The 20,455-nt window shown below is 29.8% G+C and overlaps 2 protein-coding genes and 1 pseudogene across 2 annotated transcripts; all 3 read left to right on the top strand.

Moving 5' to 3' along the window:
- The first annotated feature begins 2,515 nt into the window (after window positions 1-2,515).
- On the top strand, window positions 2,516-6,100 carry LOC129894475 (ACT domain-containing protein ACR11-like). The gene is made up of 10 exons (XM_055970184.1): window positions 2,516-3,133; window positions 4,086-4,143; window positions 4,239-4,361; window positions 4,475-4,569; window positions 4,719-4,803; window positions 4,906-4,965; window positions 5,296-5,351; window positions 5,477-5,582; window positions 5,692-5,760; window positions 5,874-6,100. The coding sequence occupies exons 1-10, from the start codon at window positions 2,985-2,987 to the stop codon at window positions 5,934-5,936; spliced, it is 864 nt and encodes a 287-aa protein (XP_055826159.1). The 5' UTR covers window positions 2,516-2,984; the 3' UTR covers window positions 5,937-6,100.
- A 7,583-nt stretch (window positions 6,101-13,683) lies between these two features.
- Window positions 13,684-17,469, top strand: LOC129894098 (4-coumarate--CoA ligase 1). The gene is made up of 5 exons (XM_055969618.1): window positions 13,684-14,907; window positions 15,402-15,600; window positions 16,540-16,753; window positions 16,854-16,956; window positions 17,246-17,469. Exons 1-5 carry the CDS (start codon window positions 13,906-13,908, stop codon window positions 17,363-17,365), a joined length of 1,638 nt encoding a protein of 545 aa, XP_055825593.1. The 5' UTR covers window positions 13,684-13,905; the 3' UTR covers window positions 17,366-17,469.
- Window positions 17,470-19,305: 1,836 nt separating this feature from the next.
- Window positions 19,306-20,018, top strand: LOC129896545 (E3 ubiquitin-protein ligase RSL1-like; annotated as a pseudogene).
- The last annotated feature ends 437 nt before the right edge of the window (window positions 20,019-20,455 follow it).

The following is a 20,455-nucleotide window of genomic DNA, read 5'->3' on the forward strand; positions in this document are numbered from 1 at the left end:
TTGAGATGCAATTAAGCTAGCGTTTCTAAATATTTTTTAAAAAAATAGATTTAGGTGAAAATGTGTTCGTTAATAATTTTTCAAAACATAATTCACTTTTTAATGATTTATATTCATAAATTCTAAAATTACCAAAAATATTCCATTGTATCAAACAAAAATGCTTGATATTCTCAAATTATACTAACTTTTAATTGATAACGTTTTTATCATTGTTACCATTCATAATCCTAAATATTATTTTTCAAAATATTTTTTTAAAGCGAGTCCTACAGTAGATCGTATAAAAAATATTCTGAGCATAAATAAAAGGTGTAGATATATAAAGCGTATGCTTTAAAATTTGGGACGTGAGCCTTGAGCGTAAAAGCATCGACGTTAAATTTATTCTTTTTATTATTTTAAAAAGTATTTTTCTATAAATCATATTTTTATTATTGATGTAATAATATTTGTACTTTATACTATTATGTTTTCATGCAATAGTGATTTTTTCCTAAAAATATATAATAAAAGAATCTCATAAAAAGTGACATTGTCATAAATTTTTTTTTTAGATAAACAAACATAAATTTGATAGGATAGAAATCATATAACGCTATATTTTCAGGCAATTTTATCCATTTTTTATCTTTGCTTTTACATTTTTCATCTTTCTTATTCTTTAAAATATATAAACAATAATCAATGCAGATAATAGTAGAGGGTGGGAAGACTGATAGATGTGGATATTGGGTAAATTCATTTTAAGAATTATCTTGACTATTAATTTTTTTGTGTACTTACATTTGTCAAATAATAAGTATAATATCTTAGTTGAGGGTGGGAGACTGATAAATGTGGATATGAAATGAATTCCTTTTAAGCTTAAATCATTTTTAAAATAGCCAAACATTCACACTTCACTCTAAAGATACTTTATTTTTTAACTATAATTTATGATATTCGCCAACAACGAAAATATCTTTACCTAAAATGGGATGGAAGGTGTTTTTATTATCGACATATTTGTAGTAAAATAGTTTTCAAAACCATTATTTCAAGGGGAGAGCAGATATTTCTATCACATTTTACCACGTGGCTCTTTCAACATCCAGTTTAATATTATTGTTAAGGGGTCAAAAATACTTATTTTGAAAAAAAAAATATTTTTAAAAAATCAAGATGTTTAGGCAACAAATAAAACTGCTTGTGAAGAAACTAAAAATTTCTACTTCTTAAAAAAGTAGAAGCAGAGGGAGAAAATTATTTTATCAAAATATCTCTGTCATATATACATATTTATCAATATAACACATTGATTTTGTGGTGATTTTTTCGTATATAGTGATTTAATTTGTAGAATAATTTTTAAATTGCTTGATATTTTTATTTATATTTAAATCATCATGTTGAAATTATTTCAATTTTTTAAAATTTATAAATATATAATATTGCTTGAAAATTTCAATATATGTACATTTAAATTTTATAAAAATAAAAATTTAATTAAAATTTTTATAATATTACATTTAAAATAGTTTTTTTATAAAATAATTTTAATATTAAAAATACATTGATATTTGTCCTTTTTCGTAATTTAACTTTCTAAAACACTTTTAAAAGAAAGTTTGTCAAACACAATATACTTATTATAAACACTTTAAAAATGAATTAGCCAAATTTAAATTATTATTTTTCAAAAATACTTTCTAAAAAAAAAATTATTTATAAAAATAAGCAGTTTTCAACAACAATATTAAACAAACAAACTCTCAATCATATTTTAAAAATAAGCAATTTTCGGCAACGATGCCAAACAAATCATAAATCACATGTGATATAAGAAGCACCCAGAAAAAGAAAAGAGAGATTAGAGATCAAAATGACACGTCATAGGAGAAGATAAAGAAGGCCCCATGTATGGTAGCCAATAGTGTCACTATCATTAGTTAAAGAGGTAATTTAGTAGCTCATAAATGTATATTTTTGAAATTATTGTATTACTTAACTGATATTAATATTATATTACTCTATTAATATCTTATAGTTCAATTATATTATTTTTACTATTCTTCTTGACTTTTAATTTTATAGTTGTCAAATATGCTTTTAAAAAAGTTTTTTAACTGTGATTCTATCAACAAAAAAAAAATAAAAAAATCCACCTATACAAAGTAAGATTAGTATATATGCTAAAACATCTACACGTTAGTATATATGCTAAAACATCTACGCGTCCTAAACTTCACTTATGAAATCAGACATATTAGTCTCATACAGAACACTCGTCTACTTCCTCCTATTCACTTTTATTTATTCATTATTTCAAAAATAAATTTTCAGTATATTGTTAACACTCGTACATATTTTAGATCTTACTTGTATAATTACATTGACATATTAATATAATTTTATGCATAATTTATATATATATTTTGATACATATGATTATCCATTATTTATTATAATTTACAAGCGATAAAATATATAACTTTTCCTTATAGATTTTTTTTGTTAAAAAAAATAAAAAAATATGAGGAGTTAATTTATTTATTTTCAAAAAGGAATAAGTAAAAAGATGAGGAGGTAGCTTTGAGGATCATTCATATCTTGCCCATTGGTTCTGCTTGTCTCTCTCAATACAATCACACAGTGCAAAAAGGTGAGAAAGGATTAGATAAAATTGAAGTAAATTTCTAAGGCTCAGCTTTCATCAGCAAAGACAAACAAGGCCCATAAATTTCAACCTTTTACGTATATTATAAAGATACCTTCCATTACAATGGCGGATATTACTAGAATAACAAGCAAGATTATTGCTTCTTCTTCTTCTCCTTCTCTTAAAATCTGCTTGTTTTCTTCTGTGTCCATTTCCGTGATTCTTTTTGGTTACTTCCTCTAGTAGTATACTATTTCACGAAGAAACCCACAGTGAAAAAGACAACTTTTTATATAGTTTTTCTTCCAAGCTTTTTTCAATTTCTTAATATTCTTGAACTGATATGGCTGTGACTATGGCTTCTTGTGGGAGCATTTCTGGGGTTTATGCTAATTTAAATTCAATTGAGAAAATACCCATTTCAAGTCCAGGTCTCCTCAGGGGTTCTTTTGGTTTGGATCCTGTACAGAGAATATGCCTTGTTCCCAAGAGGTAATTTCCTGCCTCAGCTTCTATTTTTATTTATCTGTTTCCATCTGGAATTTGGCTGTGGCTTTCCCAAGTTGATTGATTTTTTTTTTATGAGGGAATTTTAGTAGCTGGTTGGTTGGCTAATGAACTTTCATTTTGTTAGTGAGAATTCGATTCCACCTTGTAATCCCATCCCCCATTTCCCCTTTTCCTACCCACAATGTAATTTTTTTATAAACAAAAAACTGATTATTTTTTCTGTGATGAGTTTTTTGGTCGAATTCCTCATACTGGTTGATGTTAACTCTCTGTATCCTTATCCAGGATTATTAAAAGCAGATGCTGTAATGGTTAGACAGAAATTAATATTAATTCTGAGCCCACATATTGCACTATGTGTCTTTAAGAAATTGTCAAGATTTGGGATTGATTTGATGGCCGTCTGATATGAGTCTTCATTTCAGAATCTTGTTTTCTCTTTCTAGCAGTATTGAAGTTTTTGTCTAGGTTCTTGTAGCTATCTCTGAAAGAAGTACAACAACAACAACCCAGTGAAATACCACGTGGGGTCTGGAGAGGATAAAGTGTACGCCCACAACGTGGGGTCTGGGGAGGGTAAAGTGTACGCAGACCTTACCCTACCAAGATAGAACGGCTGTTTTCGAGAGATCTCGGCTCAAGATCTCTGAAAGAAGTAGTGAAATAAAATTCCAAATCTAATACTATGGGATTGTTGATTAAAATTGAGATGCAGTGGGATTAATCATGAATCTATTGTTAATTGTAATGAAGTTTCTGTGATGAGTTTTTACTCATGGACTGGCTGACTTTTTTGCAGTGGAAAATTTGCAAAATGATAATGACTGGAGCATCTTCCCACTTTCTTAAAGTTCATAAATTTACCTTATCCTGGAATTTAAGTACTTTTTGGTGCCTCTATGGGGAATATAATCTACATGTTGTGTTCTTTCAGATTAGCATTTTTTGAGAGTACAATTATTCCAAAAGCATCCTCAACTGCTGCTGTTGAGGTATCTAATTGTATACCTTAACTCATTGAATTAACTTTTTCCCCTTGTTTTTGTTTCTTAATATTTTGTTTTTGATTCATGGGACTGGGAATCAGGATGGAAGTTCCCAAGATACTGCTGTCCCAACGCCCAAAGTCATAATAGATTTGGATTCGGATCCAGAAGCAACTGTAGTGGAGGTTACCTTTGGTGATCGCCTTGGGGCTCTTCTTGACACAGTAGGATTCATCTCCTATTCATTCAAGTCAATGCTATTGCTGGAACATAGGGAGTTTATTAGGCAGAACATCTTTCTATAGTACTGCTTAACTTTTACTGAATGTGTTTACAGATGAGTGCACTGAAAAATCTTGGACTGAATGTTGTCAAGGCTAATGTCTATCTAGATTCATCAGGGAAGCACAATAAATTATGCATCACAAATGCGTAAGTCATGTCGGATTCCTTTATGCTTTTATGTCATTTCTTGATCCAATGTTCTATTATGTTTTTCTTTTTTTTTTCTTTCATAAACTTTGTCTACGCTAACTGAATATGGAAATTCTGATTGTTTCTGTTATTGCGTATTTTTCCAGTTCTACAGGTAGAAAGGTAGAGGATCCAGAGCTGCTAGAAGCAATTCGATTGACAATTATCAACAATTTGATGGAGTTTCATCCGGTAGCACTGCAATTTCAGCCGTCACACACTGGATACTTGTTAAGAGTTCCTCTGTGGTGTCTTTTATGGCTGCTTCTTCTTACTGCATAATTTCTGGTGCAGGAGTCTAGCTCTCAGTTAGCTATGGGTGAAGCCTTTGGTGCTTTTCAACCATATCAAAAGGTTGTAAATCCTTTGTTCTTCTTTCCCATAATTTTCCATGTGCGGCCACGCTAAACAATCTGCCTGTTCTTTCTTTTTATTTTATTTGGAACTACTTGCATTTATGTCTCATTATGTTTTTGTGGAGTTGGATCCCTTCAAGAATTGCTTTATAAAACTAGTGGTGCATCTTCAGCAGATTCTTCTTAGGCTTGCGTAGTGCTTGCTCAATAATTGAGAGTACTACCTCTACCTAATGCACATGATTAATGCAGAAACATCAGTAGTTTGATTTTTTTTTAGTCTAATGTTAACAATTTATGTTTTGTTGTTTATCATGCCAATTTTCAGCTTGATGTGGACATAGCAACTCATATCCATGTCTACGACGATGGTCCTGAACGAAGGTCCTTTTAATAATATTGTCATATTTGTTTCTTTCAGACTAGTGTTGAAAAACAAGTAGCTTGGCCATAAGTTGTCATTTCGTGCATAACTTGAAAGACCTGTAGTAAAACATTGCTTTTTGCAGCTTACTGTGTGTAGAGGCAGCAGACCGACCTGGATTAATAGTTGATCTCGTCAAGATCATTACTGAAATAAACATTGATGTTATATCAGGAGAATTTGACACTGAGGTCAGACTTTTACAGGGTTGTTTAATCATTCATGCTTTAAGAATAATGCTACTCCTGGTGATGATTATGAATTAGCGGCACTGTAGGTTAACACATCCATTTTTTACAGGGATTGCTAGCTAAGGCAAAATTTCACGTAAGCTACAAGAACAAAGCTCTCATCAAGCCTCTTCAACAGGTTCGCAGTGTTTTTGTGTGAAAGCAATTTCAATTGTCATATTTACATATTTGTCTTTAGTTACATTGAGCTTGATGTCAATCATTTACAAATTTCAATCTGTAACCCTTCAGGTTCTTGCAAACAGCCTGCGCTATTACTTGAGGAGACCAACAACAGAAGAGTCAAGTTTTTAGTACATCGCAACATGAGAGATAAGACAATCGGTTGGTTTAACCATGCACTTTTTAACTGTCACAAAAAAACGCGTGCTTACATGCGTGAAGTCTGGAAAGTATAGTTTCATTACTACTCTAACATTGTAAAATGCTACCATCTATACAATCATCGTCTTTGAATACACATTTCTCCAAAGTGGTAAGAGCCATTTATATATCATTCAGTATCATTTAAGGCTGATGACTGCCCAGAAATATGAGTTTTCAGCTTTATTTGAATCACTGAAATGGAGGGAACTTACTGAGAGCTAAATAAGTACTCTCATGTCTCTCATCTCCTGTTGCTTTGTGGAAGGCTAAATAAATAAGGGTAATTTAATCAAATATCCTTTTAACAAGAAATATTCTCTTAAAAGGGTACTCAAAAGACAAACGTGCCTAGTAAAATGGAACGAAGGCAGTAATAACATAACTTTTTTTGGAGTGGGGGGGGGGGGGGAGGGGTGTGCTTTGTTACCCCGAGGAGGGAGTTTACGGGGCCGTATCTAGGTATATAAGTGGGGGTTTACGTGAATCCATGCCCCTTTTCTTATAAATAAGATATGTGTATAATTTATTTTTTGATATTTCACTTGAATTATACTAAATATTATGTTATTATTGGGTACATCTCAAATGTCCTATTGTGCTATAATTAATAGGTGGTGAAATCGATAGTTTCAATTCCACACTTTATCTTGTTTATTCATTTCTTTTCTAAAATTGAGGCCCACGGTACTTTTTTTCTTTTTTCCTTCTTTCTTTGTTTGGCTTATTGACTGATTCTTTCAAAAATCTCAAGTTTGAGATATTAAAATTTTTATTATCATAAAATTTTATACAATTAAACCAAATATCTATATTAAAACTAGTAACACATAGTCAACTGGATCACCTGTTCTTTATTTTCGGTTTCCGACTTCATAAAGCAAGACATACGTGAAAATCACTAAAATAAATTAAAATAATAATTTTGAACCTATATTTTTAAAATGTGATGAGTTAATGTAAAAATCGAAAACTTAAACCCATCATTTCCTTTTTTTATATAGCACACTCATCATCTTAAAAGCACATAGGGATTTGGGTGGCAGCTGAATTTTGGTATTCGAAATTCATCAACTGATAAGGTGAAGCTGAGAGAAGATAAGGAGTACAAGTTGGACCACTATCTTATGCCAAAACGACACAGACAGCAGCCTTCATAATTTAAGCAAAATTGGATATTCCAAAATCTATTTAATCTTTTTCTTTTTGGTTGTTGAATATATCCATCCAAAATGGTCTAATTCAGAGGAACTAATTAATTGATAATGTGATCCAACTGCCTAATGTTCAATTATTGTCCCAGCATCTTTTACGTTTCAACAAAATTTAAAGAAAAAATTATTTAAATTGATTAAGTTAATTTTTTTTGATGAAATATCAATAATTGAATAATTTTTAAATTATAAAATAAAATTGAGTGACTTTTTAAGTTTGAATATTGAGATGGATCGGATAATAACCCCACGAGGACCAACGATCCAAAATCATTGCACAGTTTTTCTCCATCTCTGCACATGCAAAAATAAAGTGAACAACTACTTTTTTTGTCTCCATATAGTTAACTTATTTACTTGCTTTGCTTGTTATAGTCAGTAAAACTTTGTGTTTGTGTGTGAAATAAAAACTTTACCAGATCAGTAGTACATTACGTATTTCCTTTTCCGGACACCACAAACGCATTTTCTTCTCTTTTAACGAGAATCAGATTTAGTTACCATACGACAAAAATAAAAATAAAAAAAACGAGAATCAGACAGGAAGTCAGAAAGTATTATATTTTATTTTTACTTGGTGATTTCTCCATTATTATTTTTTCGTGACAAGTAATAGTAATATTCAATTCACTATTTCAACTAATTCAAATTTATCCCACTTATTTAATGAGGGAATATTTTCTTTTCCATAACTTATATCTAAGATTTTAATTAAAAGTAAAAAAAAATTATTTATCCCATCACAGATCCTAACGGTGATAATTCTCCATTGATCCATGAGATCTGATCTGGGATGAAGTTTTAAAATTTTAAATTAACTGGTCTTGTTTAGTACTTCCTCTGTTAACGTGCCTTTACTTTTTGGTACATTGAAATGATCAAAAAATATTATATATTCTTTCAAAAATAATGTCACTTAAGTTCGTTAGAAAAAAAAAATTGGGTGAAAATCATTTTTTCGCTTAAATTTTGGTTTAAAAATCAAACTTCTCCCAATTTTTAATAATAATCATTTTCCCTCTCTTTATCCTGTGAAATGTCTATTTTATTCTTGATTTTCTATCTTCCATTACTTATTTATACAAATAAAAATTATAGGTAATATAATAGCTTTTAAATATATTTCAAAAATAATACAAAAATACTAATAAAAATAAAGTTATATCTTCTAAAAAAAATCAAAAGATTATCTATTTGTATTGTAAGTAATTTTTTATTTTTTTAATTTAAAAAATATTTCATTATTACAAATAAAAATCGTTTATCAATTTAGATATTTAAGAATAAGAGAGAATTGAAACATGCATTAATATACATATACACATTAAATGCATGCATGTAATATTAAAATAATAATTATAAATAATACCATAAATTTTAATGACAAACTGATAAAAAAAATTATTTTACTTATAATTTTAATGTGCTTAAATAAAAATCTATAAATACTTAGATTAAGAAAGATAAATAGTATACATTAGAGTTTTGTTTATTATTAAAATATTCACTTTTTACTCTACTTATTTATTTCATTATAAAACGTCAATAATTTATATATTTAATTAGGATTTTTTTACGCATGATTTTAAAGAAGTAAAAAAAAAAGGTTGATAATACACAGGGTAAAATAAACATTTTAAAAAATTAATTAGAATAAGGAGGGGAAATAATTATTATTAAAAGTTGGGAAGGACTTTGATTTTTAAATCAAAGTTCGGTTTTCACCCGAAAAAAAATTACGTACTTGTAAGTGCATTTCATCAGATTATTAATTTTCATCATGCTTTGTGTCCTTCGTTTGTCAAAAAGACTGCACATTAATTCGCTTCTCTCTAAATGTGTTTAATAAAGGATTTGTCCATATTTAACAAAAGCTACAGTCTTCGATAATTACTCTAAGAGGATGGTCTTGCATGTCCTCATCCTTAATTAATTAACTTGATCACAAATACACAGTTAGTTTCCACTTCTACTTTTTAGTATTCTATTAATTTAGATGTGAAGCTTTATATTGAATCGCTTTGTGCAGACTTGCAAAAACGTAAAATAAAACTGAAATTGCTCTCCTCATTCACAAAGAATATTGTCCGTTGAGTACAATTTTTATAATAAGAACTTATATTAAACCAACTCAAAAGCATTATTTTAATTTATCAAACAGCGATTATATTCGGCTTATATCAAATCAATATTACTTATTATGGTTAAGTGATTTGGTATAGTGAAAATATGCACTAATTAACTATGGTTAAGGTGATAGTTGTGTATATTCCAACACATATGATGATATGTATTTATTGATTTGATATAAACATTTGACACAATTAATTTTTTCCTTAAGGAAATATATGGAAAGCTTTATGAACTATTGAGTTCCGATAAAAATAAGATCAAATTGATACGTTGACTTAGCATGGTAAACGTGTATTACTTCGAAGATTTAAATAACACATTAACTAATTATAATACAACAAACAACATGTTTTAAAAATTCTGAAAGCAACGCAGAGTATGCTTTATTTTGATATATTTTTTAATTGAAAAATTAATTACACCTATAATGTAGCAGTAAACACTAGTTAAATGAAATAAACATCTCCTTTGAAATTGATTATTAATTCAAGTGCTCATCTCCCAATGTACTTCGTTATTAATAGTATAATTTTTGAGCATTTGATTTATGGATTAAAGACTTAAAGATAGTAACGGTGTTGAACTACCTGCACGTGACTCTTCCATTTAGTTTGTTGGAAAATTTATGATTGCTGAAACATATGTAATTAGAAAAATTATAAAAAAAAAAGTAATTCCAAAAAATTATTTAATACAAAAGGCATATTGAACATGTTAAAAATTGATCGACTCAAGTTCCGTGGAACTGAATGTTGCATACAAAGATATATGACTGTGTGTTACGTTTCATCATGTAAGCTTTATATGCATCCATAAGACATTTTATACAGTTACGCATAATTTAGCTACTTTATTTTATTTTTTGGAGTTCATGAACTGTCTTAAGAACAATGTCCACGAGTTGGATTGGAAATGACGTTACTCACACAACATTTCCCTAATGAAATAGTTAACTGTTCTGTTTGAATTTAATAATTAATATCCAAAATACAATATTTGTAGCAACTAAGATAAACAACAAATTGTTTTTTGTTGATAATATAATTATCCACAATCTTGAAGTAAAAAATTATATTAAAAAATCAACACATATTATTCAAAATAAATTATGTCAATTTTATTTTCACCACCACAACTTGTAATTGAGAATTAATACTTTTTTCATATATGTATTCACCAGCTCAAAATCAACTAATAATTCACATGAAATTTTAATTCCTTTTTGCTTTCCAAATGTGAACACTAAAGAAACTCGAATATTCAAATCCGAATGAAACAAAATTAAAGTCACTTAAGGAATTAAAGTATATTCTTCCATTAGTAAATTTAAGAAGGGTTATAGATATACAATCTATTAATCCCTACTTAAACAAAAAAATATATTTTAAAAAGGACAAATTAATTAGTTATATCATAGTATTTTATATTTTTAATAGACATATTAAAAAGTTGTTACATAAAATTAAAATAAAAAAGATAAATATAATATTGTAAATTATAAGAAAGATTAATGTTGTAAAGACAAGAAGGGGTCTCTTGAAATTTATCTCCAAACATTAAAAAGTCCATTTAGTATTATTACTTCCCAACTGCTAAGATAACAAAATAATTATCATCCTATTCTATGAGATCGAGTATGAAATTCTGTTTACTCACTTTAAATTAAATATTCGTTTCCCTCCTTTTCCTACTAGGTTGAGATCTATCCTAGTAGAATGGTAGGGCAATAATTGATGAACATGATAACAATCAGTAATATTCTTTTTAATGTCGTATTCTCTATGTTTTATCACGTTATATTTTTAATTTGGACATATTCTTTGATAAATTACTCTCCTTAAAAAGTAGGAAATATTTTTACTAAATTTGATATAGCTTCTTGATTATGGAAAAATTCATTTATCTAAATAAGAATAGATTGGAAAAAAATCAATACTTTTTTTATTGTTTAAAAGATCATCTATTTTGAATTAAATATAAAAGCTAAAAATATCATATAATATGAACTGTAGTGTTAAAAAAAATATATGGTAAAAAAGAATAAGAGTTGCACTTTTCACGGGCCCGGTAAAAAGTGAAACTTCAAACTCATTGGAAATCTTGCATGTATTTTATATCCATATGATTGAGTCTTTTGAGTTTCCGAAATTATATAAATAGAAGTGTTTCAATCCATTGCAATTTGACTCGATCTGTTTTAAAAAAATCGAGATATTTTAAATTGTTTGTTGCATATAGATAAAGTCATGAAAAACCTTTGAAATTATTTCAATTTTGAACCTTGGACATATAAGAGTTCCGAATCGAATCTAGAAGGATATTTTTTGTCTCGTGATAGCCTACTTTAGTCCCCTTACAAAAGTTTCTAGTGATTCATATGGCATCGTCAAATGATACAAGTCTCGAATAGAAGTCTTATATTTAGGAGAAATTTTCCCTTTCTCTTTCTTATTTTATATTTACAATGTCACTTTCTTTTGTTTATGAAGGTTAATTATACTTGTCAAATTATACAAATAGGTTTGTTCAAAATCAACCATAATCGATAAGTTAATCACAAAATTGATTTATTGACTTGTTGATATTGGATAATCGAATTAATGATTCGTGAACCAATAATATTTTTATAGTCAACAGTTTATTAGTGGTGGGTCGGATTACTCAATTTCATTATTAGGAAAGTCGTTAACCCGTTAAGAATTATCATATTTATATTTTTACCGTAAGTATATTTGTGAAATAAATGCATGCACTCTCAAAATTTAGACTTTCATATATTTCTCACTGTGATTTGCAATTACAGAATTATCAACTTAAGTAGGATTATAAAAAATATTTTGTTTGATGGGAGATCAATATATTGGTTAGTGAAAGTGAAAAAGGGAGCATGAAATGATTGAGTCAAAATATCACCCAATAATTGTCCGTTAATTACTAATTTGATATTGAAGCAATAAATAGCTTATTGATTTTCTAGCGAACTAGTATATTTAAAAACCAATATATCAATAAACAAAATTGTTAAACATAATTATCTGCCTCATCCGTCCAATAACCAACTTTGTATACAGAGATCCAAACTAGAGTAAACCTCTAATAGAGACTAAAATTGCTATTTCCCCTTATTCTTTTGTTTTACTAACATTCGAAGAAATCCATCTCCTTTATAGTAAGAGTCACAAGATGAATAATAAACAATCTAGCAACTTTTATATATTACTTCCAAGTTCCAAATCTATAATAAGTAAACAAAATAATTATCATTGAGATCTAACCAGGAAGGACAACTATTGATGAGCAGGACAACAATTATTAACAGGGTAGTTGCCTTAATAATATTCTTTTTATGTACCAAACAACATATGGTTATGAAAATAATTATTGAAGTCATCCCATAATGCTAAGGCGGATATACCTTGGTCCATGTAGTGTCTCCAAACATCACTTCCTATTATTAGATATAAAAAATATAAGAAAAATGATACATTACTTTTTATTATAATAATTTATTCACTTCTATAAATATAAGAAAAATGATACATTACTTTTTAATATAATAATTTATTAATTTGTGAACTTCAAATATTTGCGTTGCTTGCAAAAATTTGTGTGTAAGTGGCTGCCTTAATGTGAGAATTTTTTTAATGAAATGGCCAAACGGCTAATTCTCGTTAGGTGCAAGTCCACCGGCCGTCAGCAAAAATATCCGTCCCGGCGAGTTGCGGTTGGTGAAGAGCCTACGTGGCCAATGCTGAACCTCAAAAGGTCAACTTTGAATCTCAATTTTGACCAATTTTTCTAAATCCCACAATTTCAATTTATGTTTAGTTACTATCTGTTATTCCGTGCTGTTTGATTATATGATTATTATTGCAATATTGTTTTATTATTATTTGTTATTTTTATTATTTTTTATTATTTATTATATTTTTATTATATTTTTTTCCTAAATTGTTTTTGTTTTGAGGCGAAAATCTACTGAAAATACTTTTTTTTTTCTGAGTTCAATCTATTTTTCCTAGACCAATTATGTGGAAGTCCAATGAATATATTGTACTATCCATAAATTTTTAAATTGAAGAGTACATGAACTTTTGTCAAATACGTGAGATCTAATATGAATAAAATGTTGATAGCATCATTAACACTTGTTAAATAAAAAATGTATCTTTTTTAGATAAATTAAAAATAAAAGTATGTGGTATAAATTTAGAACTCAGAAAATACCATTTTTTTAACTACAATTATCTGTCACCTAACCATTAGCGACCACAATGTCCATTCCTTGTGAACTACTCTCACCAACCACAAGACTTCTCCGTTTTCTTTATATCCCCCCAAAAAAGAAAAAAAATTAAACAAGTTTCCAAGAAGTTGCCCCTGAACAACCCTAAATACCCGTAAACTCCCTTTCACCTACCACACTCGTATCATTTTTCCTCATATTTATATTCATCTATCTTTGCACATTCATCCTCAGGACACCATTGCTAAAAATCACCTTTCTTTTAGCTTTTCAGCGTGCTCCATTTTTTTCCCTTTTGATTCTCAAGATGCCGATGGATACTGAAACAAAGCAATCCGGAGATTTAATCTTTCGATCTAAACTCCCTGATATTTACATCCCTAAACATATGCCTCTACATTCTTATTGCTTCGAAAACCTTCCGGAGTTCAGTTCCCGCCCCTGTTTGATTGATGGTGCAAACGACCAAATCTACACTTACGCCGAAGTCGAGCAAACTTCGAGAAAAGTTGCTGTTGGTCTTAACAAATTGGGGATCCAACAGAAGGATACAATCATGATCCTCTTGCCTAATTGCCCTGAATTTGTGTTTGCTTTTATTGGTGCATCGTATTTAGGGGCAATTTCCACAATGGCTAATCCTTTGTTTACCCCAGCTGAGGTAGTAAAGCAAGCCAAAGCGTCAAGTGCTAAGATTATTATCACCTTGGCTTGTTTTGTGGGGAAAGTGAAGGATTACGCAATTGAAAATGATTTGAAGGTAATTTGCGTCGATTCAGGACCGGAAGATTGTGTCCATTTCTCCGAGTTGATTCGATCTGACGAACACGACATTCCTGAGGTGAAAATCCAGCCGGACGACGTCGTAGCGCTGCCATATTCCTCTGGGACTACGGGGCTACCGAAAGGGGTGATGTTGACACATAAGGGATTAGTAACAAGTGTCGCGCAACAAGTTGATGGAGAAAATGCTAACTTGTATATGCACAGTGAGGATGTGTTGATGTGTGTGTTGCCTTTGTTTCATATTTACTCACTCAACTCTGTTTTGCTCTGTGGATTAAGAGTCGGAGCAGCCATTTTGATTATGCAGAAATTCGATATTGCTCAGTTTTTGGAGTTGATTCAGAAGCATAAGGTGACAATTGGGCCATTTGTACCGCCTATTGTTCTCGCCATTGCTAAGAGTCCATTAGTTGATAATTACGATCTTTCATCAGTAAGAACAGTCATGTCTGGTGCTGCACCATTAGGAAAGGAACTTGAAGACGCAGTCCGAGCCAAATTCCCTAAAGCTAAACTTGGTCAGGTAAATTTTATCGTCATACACGGCAGAACGAGAATTTAAATTTATGAAGTATTTTTTTAATCATAAATATAAGATATACAAGAAAGTTATTGATATTTTAAATCTTCATGTTCTTACCCTGACATACAATCCTGGTGCTGATCCGCTAGTTTCCCAAACAATATATTTTTAAAATATACTCTGAATCCAACATTACCAAGCTCAAAATTTTAATTTTAATTTCACTTATGTAATTTTTTCCTAATTTTGGAGTTACATATGAATTTTGCTTAAGTAAATATTGGTTGGTAAAACGTCTATTCCTAAAAAAAATGTGTACAAGAATACTGCACACCTTTGTGGACATATCAATTTTGACTTTTGACGACCCATCTGCCTTATGGTTACTTGATAGTGACTAGCCAGCCAGAATACACCGTATTATTTTATTATTTTTGAATAAATTTCCAAATTTAAATTCATTGACTAATAAATAAATTATTAAATTAAAATAGGGTTACGGAATGACGGAAGCCGGTCCGGTGCTGGCGATGTGTTTGGCATTTGCGAAAGAACCCTTTGATATTAAGTCAGGGGCATGTGGTACTGTTGTGAGGAATGCAGAGATGAAAATTGTGGATCCGGATACGGGTTGCTCCTTGCACCGTAACCAACCCGGTGAAATTTGCATTAGAGGTGATCAAATCATGAAAGGTACATGTTAAAACTTCGAAGGGCCGTTTGGTTGTTGGTATTAGTTATGCAAATATTAATAATGTAGGATTTATTTATGTAAGTATAGTAAGACAGAATTTAGTTACGAAGGATTTAGTTATACCTTATAAAAATAAAATACCATTAATATATTTCAAATATTCTATTTTAATAATGTAAATATTCTATCAATATTTTGCATATATTATTTATACATTTTTAGCATACCAAATATATAAATTATGTATAAATTCACGTCCTAAACAATATATAATACATGCTAATTAAATATGTGGAATATATTTAATGATATATAGTGCTAATATAAATAAATACAATCCAATTTGTACTATTAATAAAATATTCACATTTGGAGTTCAAATGGAAAGAAATAGAAACTTGTCCTATATAAAAAGAAATGAATTGGGGTAAATGTGTAATTTATTATTTTAATATATATATAACTAATGCCACATAACTTATTTCACCTTTTACTCTCATAACTTATAAATAGATTTTCCTCATAAGTTATGTAATTATTAATTACGTAGGATTACAAAAAAGTATGACCAAACATAGTAAAACTAATACAATTTCTACCAAACATAATAAAATTAATACAATATTTTATACATGAATAAGATTTATCGTATACAGTAATCAAACGGCCCCTAATATTATAACTTGTACGTGATTATTCTTCGCCAACTGAAGTTACGTGTCAAATTTGTATTTACAATTTAAGTTGGGTGACCATTTTACATCTTTCTCCAATATACGCGTTTTTCGTTTTTCCAATTTAGGAGTACCTTTCTACCTATTGTTGGAAACTTGTCGGGCCTTGCCATAAAATGGTTTGAGCACAATATTGTGGAACTATTCAGTGTATTAATTCACCTACCAACCCAACTACAATTAAAAACAATTATTTCGCTGTAGGTTACTTGAATGATCCCGAGGCCACGACGAGAACCATAGACAAAGAAGGATGGTTGCACACCGGGGACATTGGGCTCATCGACGATGATGACGAACTTTTTATTGTTGACCGATTGAAGGAATTGATCAAATACAAAGGATTTCAAGTGGCACCTGCCGAGCTTGAAGCACTTCTCGTCAACCACCCCAACATTTCTGATGCTGCTGTTGTCCCGTAAGTTAGTTATAATTTTTGTAATAAATGCCTAATGTACGATGCAGCATAGCTCGAAAAATGGTCTAACTTTTCATAATTTGTTAATTGTGTTGGGCAGCATGAAAGATGAACAAGCGGGAGAAGTTCCAGTGGCTTTTGTTGTTAGATCAAATGGATCCGCCATTAATGAGGATGAAGTCAAGGATTTCGTCTCTAAGCAGGTTTGTTTCAATAAAACTAAAATAAATTTATGAGGGGTTAACAAAATCAAATCTCCGAATATCTTTATTTCTTTTTTAAACTTAATATCGATTTAAATTTTGAGCCTATTTGGGTAGTTGATAAGCATCAATCATTGAAAAGTACTTCCAACTGTTGAAGATGATTTTATAATAAACAGTTTGGTGTTTGAATAAAAGTAAGTAATGAAACTGATGGGAAGCAATACTATCAATTATCAAACAAATCGGAAGTGATTCATTTTTGTTTTATTTTTTCAAAATCTTGCAGGTGGTATTCTATAAGAGAATAAAGCGTGTATTTTTCGTGGAGATGGTACCAAAATCTCCGTCAGGAAAAATTCTGAGAAAGGACTTGAGAGCTAGACTGGCTGCTGGTGTTACAAATTGATGGTGGCAATAATTAACCAAAACAAGCTTCATCATTTGTAGAGATACTATATGTTGTTTGAATTGTACCTTATGTTCGATCAATATAATTGCATGTGTTTGTTATCTCTCCTCTATTAAGGTTAGCAAATTAGAAACAATAAATATGAAAATAAAAAATAATATCCGAGTCCACAAAATTCACTGTGTGTCCTTAAGGAATTTAATCTCATCACTGTACCTGAGGTTATGGATTATTTTCTCCCAAGATAAATAGATAAATTATTAAAGAAGTAGCGATACCTCAAACTTCAATAATTTTAGCCAACTCAAAAATCAACAACAAAATCACACAACGATTTTGAAAGAAAATATTTATACAGCAGAAGGAGAAATTTTTTATGTTTAGAAATAAGAGAAAAATTATCTATCTATAGACAATAAAAAGGGAGTGTGAATAAGTGTTTATTGTGGCTTATCGGAATAGATACAACCATTCTCAAAAGACATAACCTTTTAGAAAGGCACAACTCTTTTAAAAAAAATCACTAACTTTTTAGAAAAGTCACACCTAATGGAGTGCTAAGATATAGGGGCAGACTCTGTGTACCTGAGATTACAGGGCTACGGCACCATGTCATGGGAGAGGCACACTATTTTATTCATCTTTTCATATTATTATGTGATGATACGGTATCAAACGTATTTTTTGTGGAAAAAGTAATATATCAAGAGTATGTGTTCACATAATTCTTGTATTGTTATTATATATAATAGTTATGTTCATACATAAGGGTAAAGCTATATATGGGTCGATGACAACATCTAAAAGAACTCTGATTCTGATTCTGTGACGTGATCAATGAACATAGTTGAAAATTGTGAAGTTGCATATGTTAAATCTCATTAAAGTTAAAATATTAGGTGAGTTTTAACTTTTTAGAGGCAGAAGAAAGAAATATATAAAATGAGTTGGCGAATTGATAGATTCAATTCCTAGGATGCACATACCCTCCAGCTATTGGAATTGGCGGTTAATAAGTGTGTTGAAATTGGGTTATGGATAGCAATCATATGAATTATTTTGATTGAATTGGAAAGAAAAAAAAATAGGTGGGAGTAGTTAAGAGTGATTATAACACCAACCAAAACTCTCTTTAATTCCCCTCTTATTCTTTCAATCGAATTGAAAGACCTTTGGCTCAAATTAAATTTTTATTTAAATATTATAAACAAACATTAATTTCAAATTAAAATTTCTATATTGAGCTCCAAATAGCATGGACAACAATCTACTTAGGAAAATTTAAATTTGAAGTTTTATACAAATATCACGAATAAATATTAATTTCAAATCAAAACTTCCAATTTGAGCTGATAATTATAGTCAAACGCCTATAACTATTCTCTCTAGTCAATATTAAGTGACTAGATTTGGACAAATCCTGTTTTAATTCTTGTTTTCCCACTTGGCTTGCGTCACATAGAGGATGAGTATGACCTCACCAATCACTAATCACCAGTCGCCCAAGTCTCCGTGTCCCCTTTCCAGGAACTTTCTAGCTACTTTTTCTATTTCATGAATTTGTAGGAAGTGCAAACATATTAAAAAAATATATTTAAGGATATAATTTAAATTATTTTTTTTTTATTATTTTTTATAAAATCATAAATATAACTTTGCAAGTAGTGTGATTTATCTCCTAGAAAATATAAAACTTCAATAAATGAAAAAACAAATATGAAAAAAATTTCAAATATCTATTTTGAATTTTGAACAATAAAAAATCTCTCAAAAATTCATTTAATATGAAAATAGAGGAATTAACTTTTCTTGATGGACCAAAAATTCATTCTAATGAGAAACCAACCAATGTACTAAAAGAATTATGTCCAACCAAGCCCTAATAATTCAGCATATAGACGGACAATTTTCCAATATACCAAATAGAAACACAATACATAAATTTTAAATTACCCTTTGCATAAACAGCTAAGAATATATGGCTCTGCCTATCCTGATATCGGATGCCAAATTTGCAGAGGAACTACAGAAGCAATATGTTATTGGAGACTCTTTAGAAATATTTGCAAGGTTAGAAAAGGGATCGATCGAGTCAGCTATTCCTAATCGTGAGAAATTGTATTGTCCTCATAAACACTGTGCAAAGTTGCTAAGTCATGATCCTGATGTGAAGAAGAGATCATTATTAAGGGCAAATGTCCTTCGTGTGAAGAAATGTTGTGCGCGCGTTGCCGAGTACCTTGGCACACTGGACGTGATTGCTAATAGTTTCAGAAGGAAGAAAAAGACAGAGAAGATGACTTAAGGGTTAAGCTGCTTGCTGAAAACAGCAAATGGAAGAATTGCCCTCATTGCAATTCCCTTGTTGACAATGTAGATGATGACGGCTATATACGCATCACTTGCAGGTTAGAGTGATTTTTACCTGTTGTAGCCTGTAACTTTTCTTAAAATCATTGATCTCATATTTTAAGAAGATTTTTTAGATTGACGTTGTCTATGTTTATATATATATTGTGAATTCAGTTGTAAAGAGGAATTTTGCTACGCATGTGGAGAAGCTTGGAGCGAAAGGCATTGGAATTGCCAGACTCGTTAAGTATATTGGAACATGGTACTAGACAATATTATAACAATAACAATATACCCGGTAAAACTTCCTTAAAATGTTATATTTGAAAATAATATATGATACTTATTGCATGCTAGTATAATAAATCAAAGTGACTTGATCATGTAAAAAATATTGCTACTAATGTTTGTCAGTTAAAACTCTTGTTTATTTATGTTGTTAATTTAAATTATTATTATTATTATTATTATTGCATATAGTACGAACTTGAGTCTTGTATAACAGTTACTTTTCTTCTTTTTTTTCGATTTTCCGCCCATTGTGTTTAATATGCTTGAATAAGACCAAGAAGTTACGAGGCTTTTATTTCTTTTTCTTTCTTGTCAAAAGCTATGAGATTTTTCTTTCGTTCTCCTTATTGACAAAGTTAAAAGAAGGGCGCTGAATAAAACGGGAGTAGTTAATAAAATGTACTTCAATGTCAAACTAATGGGACGGATCATATGAATAATCAA

Source organism: Solanum dulcamara, chromosome 7, assembly GCF_947179165.1.
Source record: "Solanum dulcamara chromosome 7, daSolDulc1.2, whole genome shotgun sequence".
NCBI lineage: Eukaryota > Viridiplantae > Streptophyta > Magnoliopsida > Solanales > Solanaceae > Solanum > Solanum dulcamara.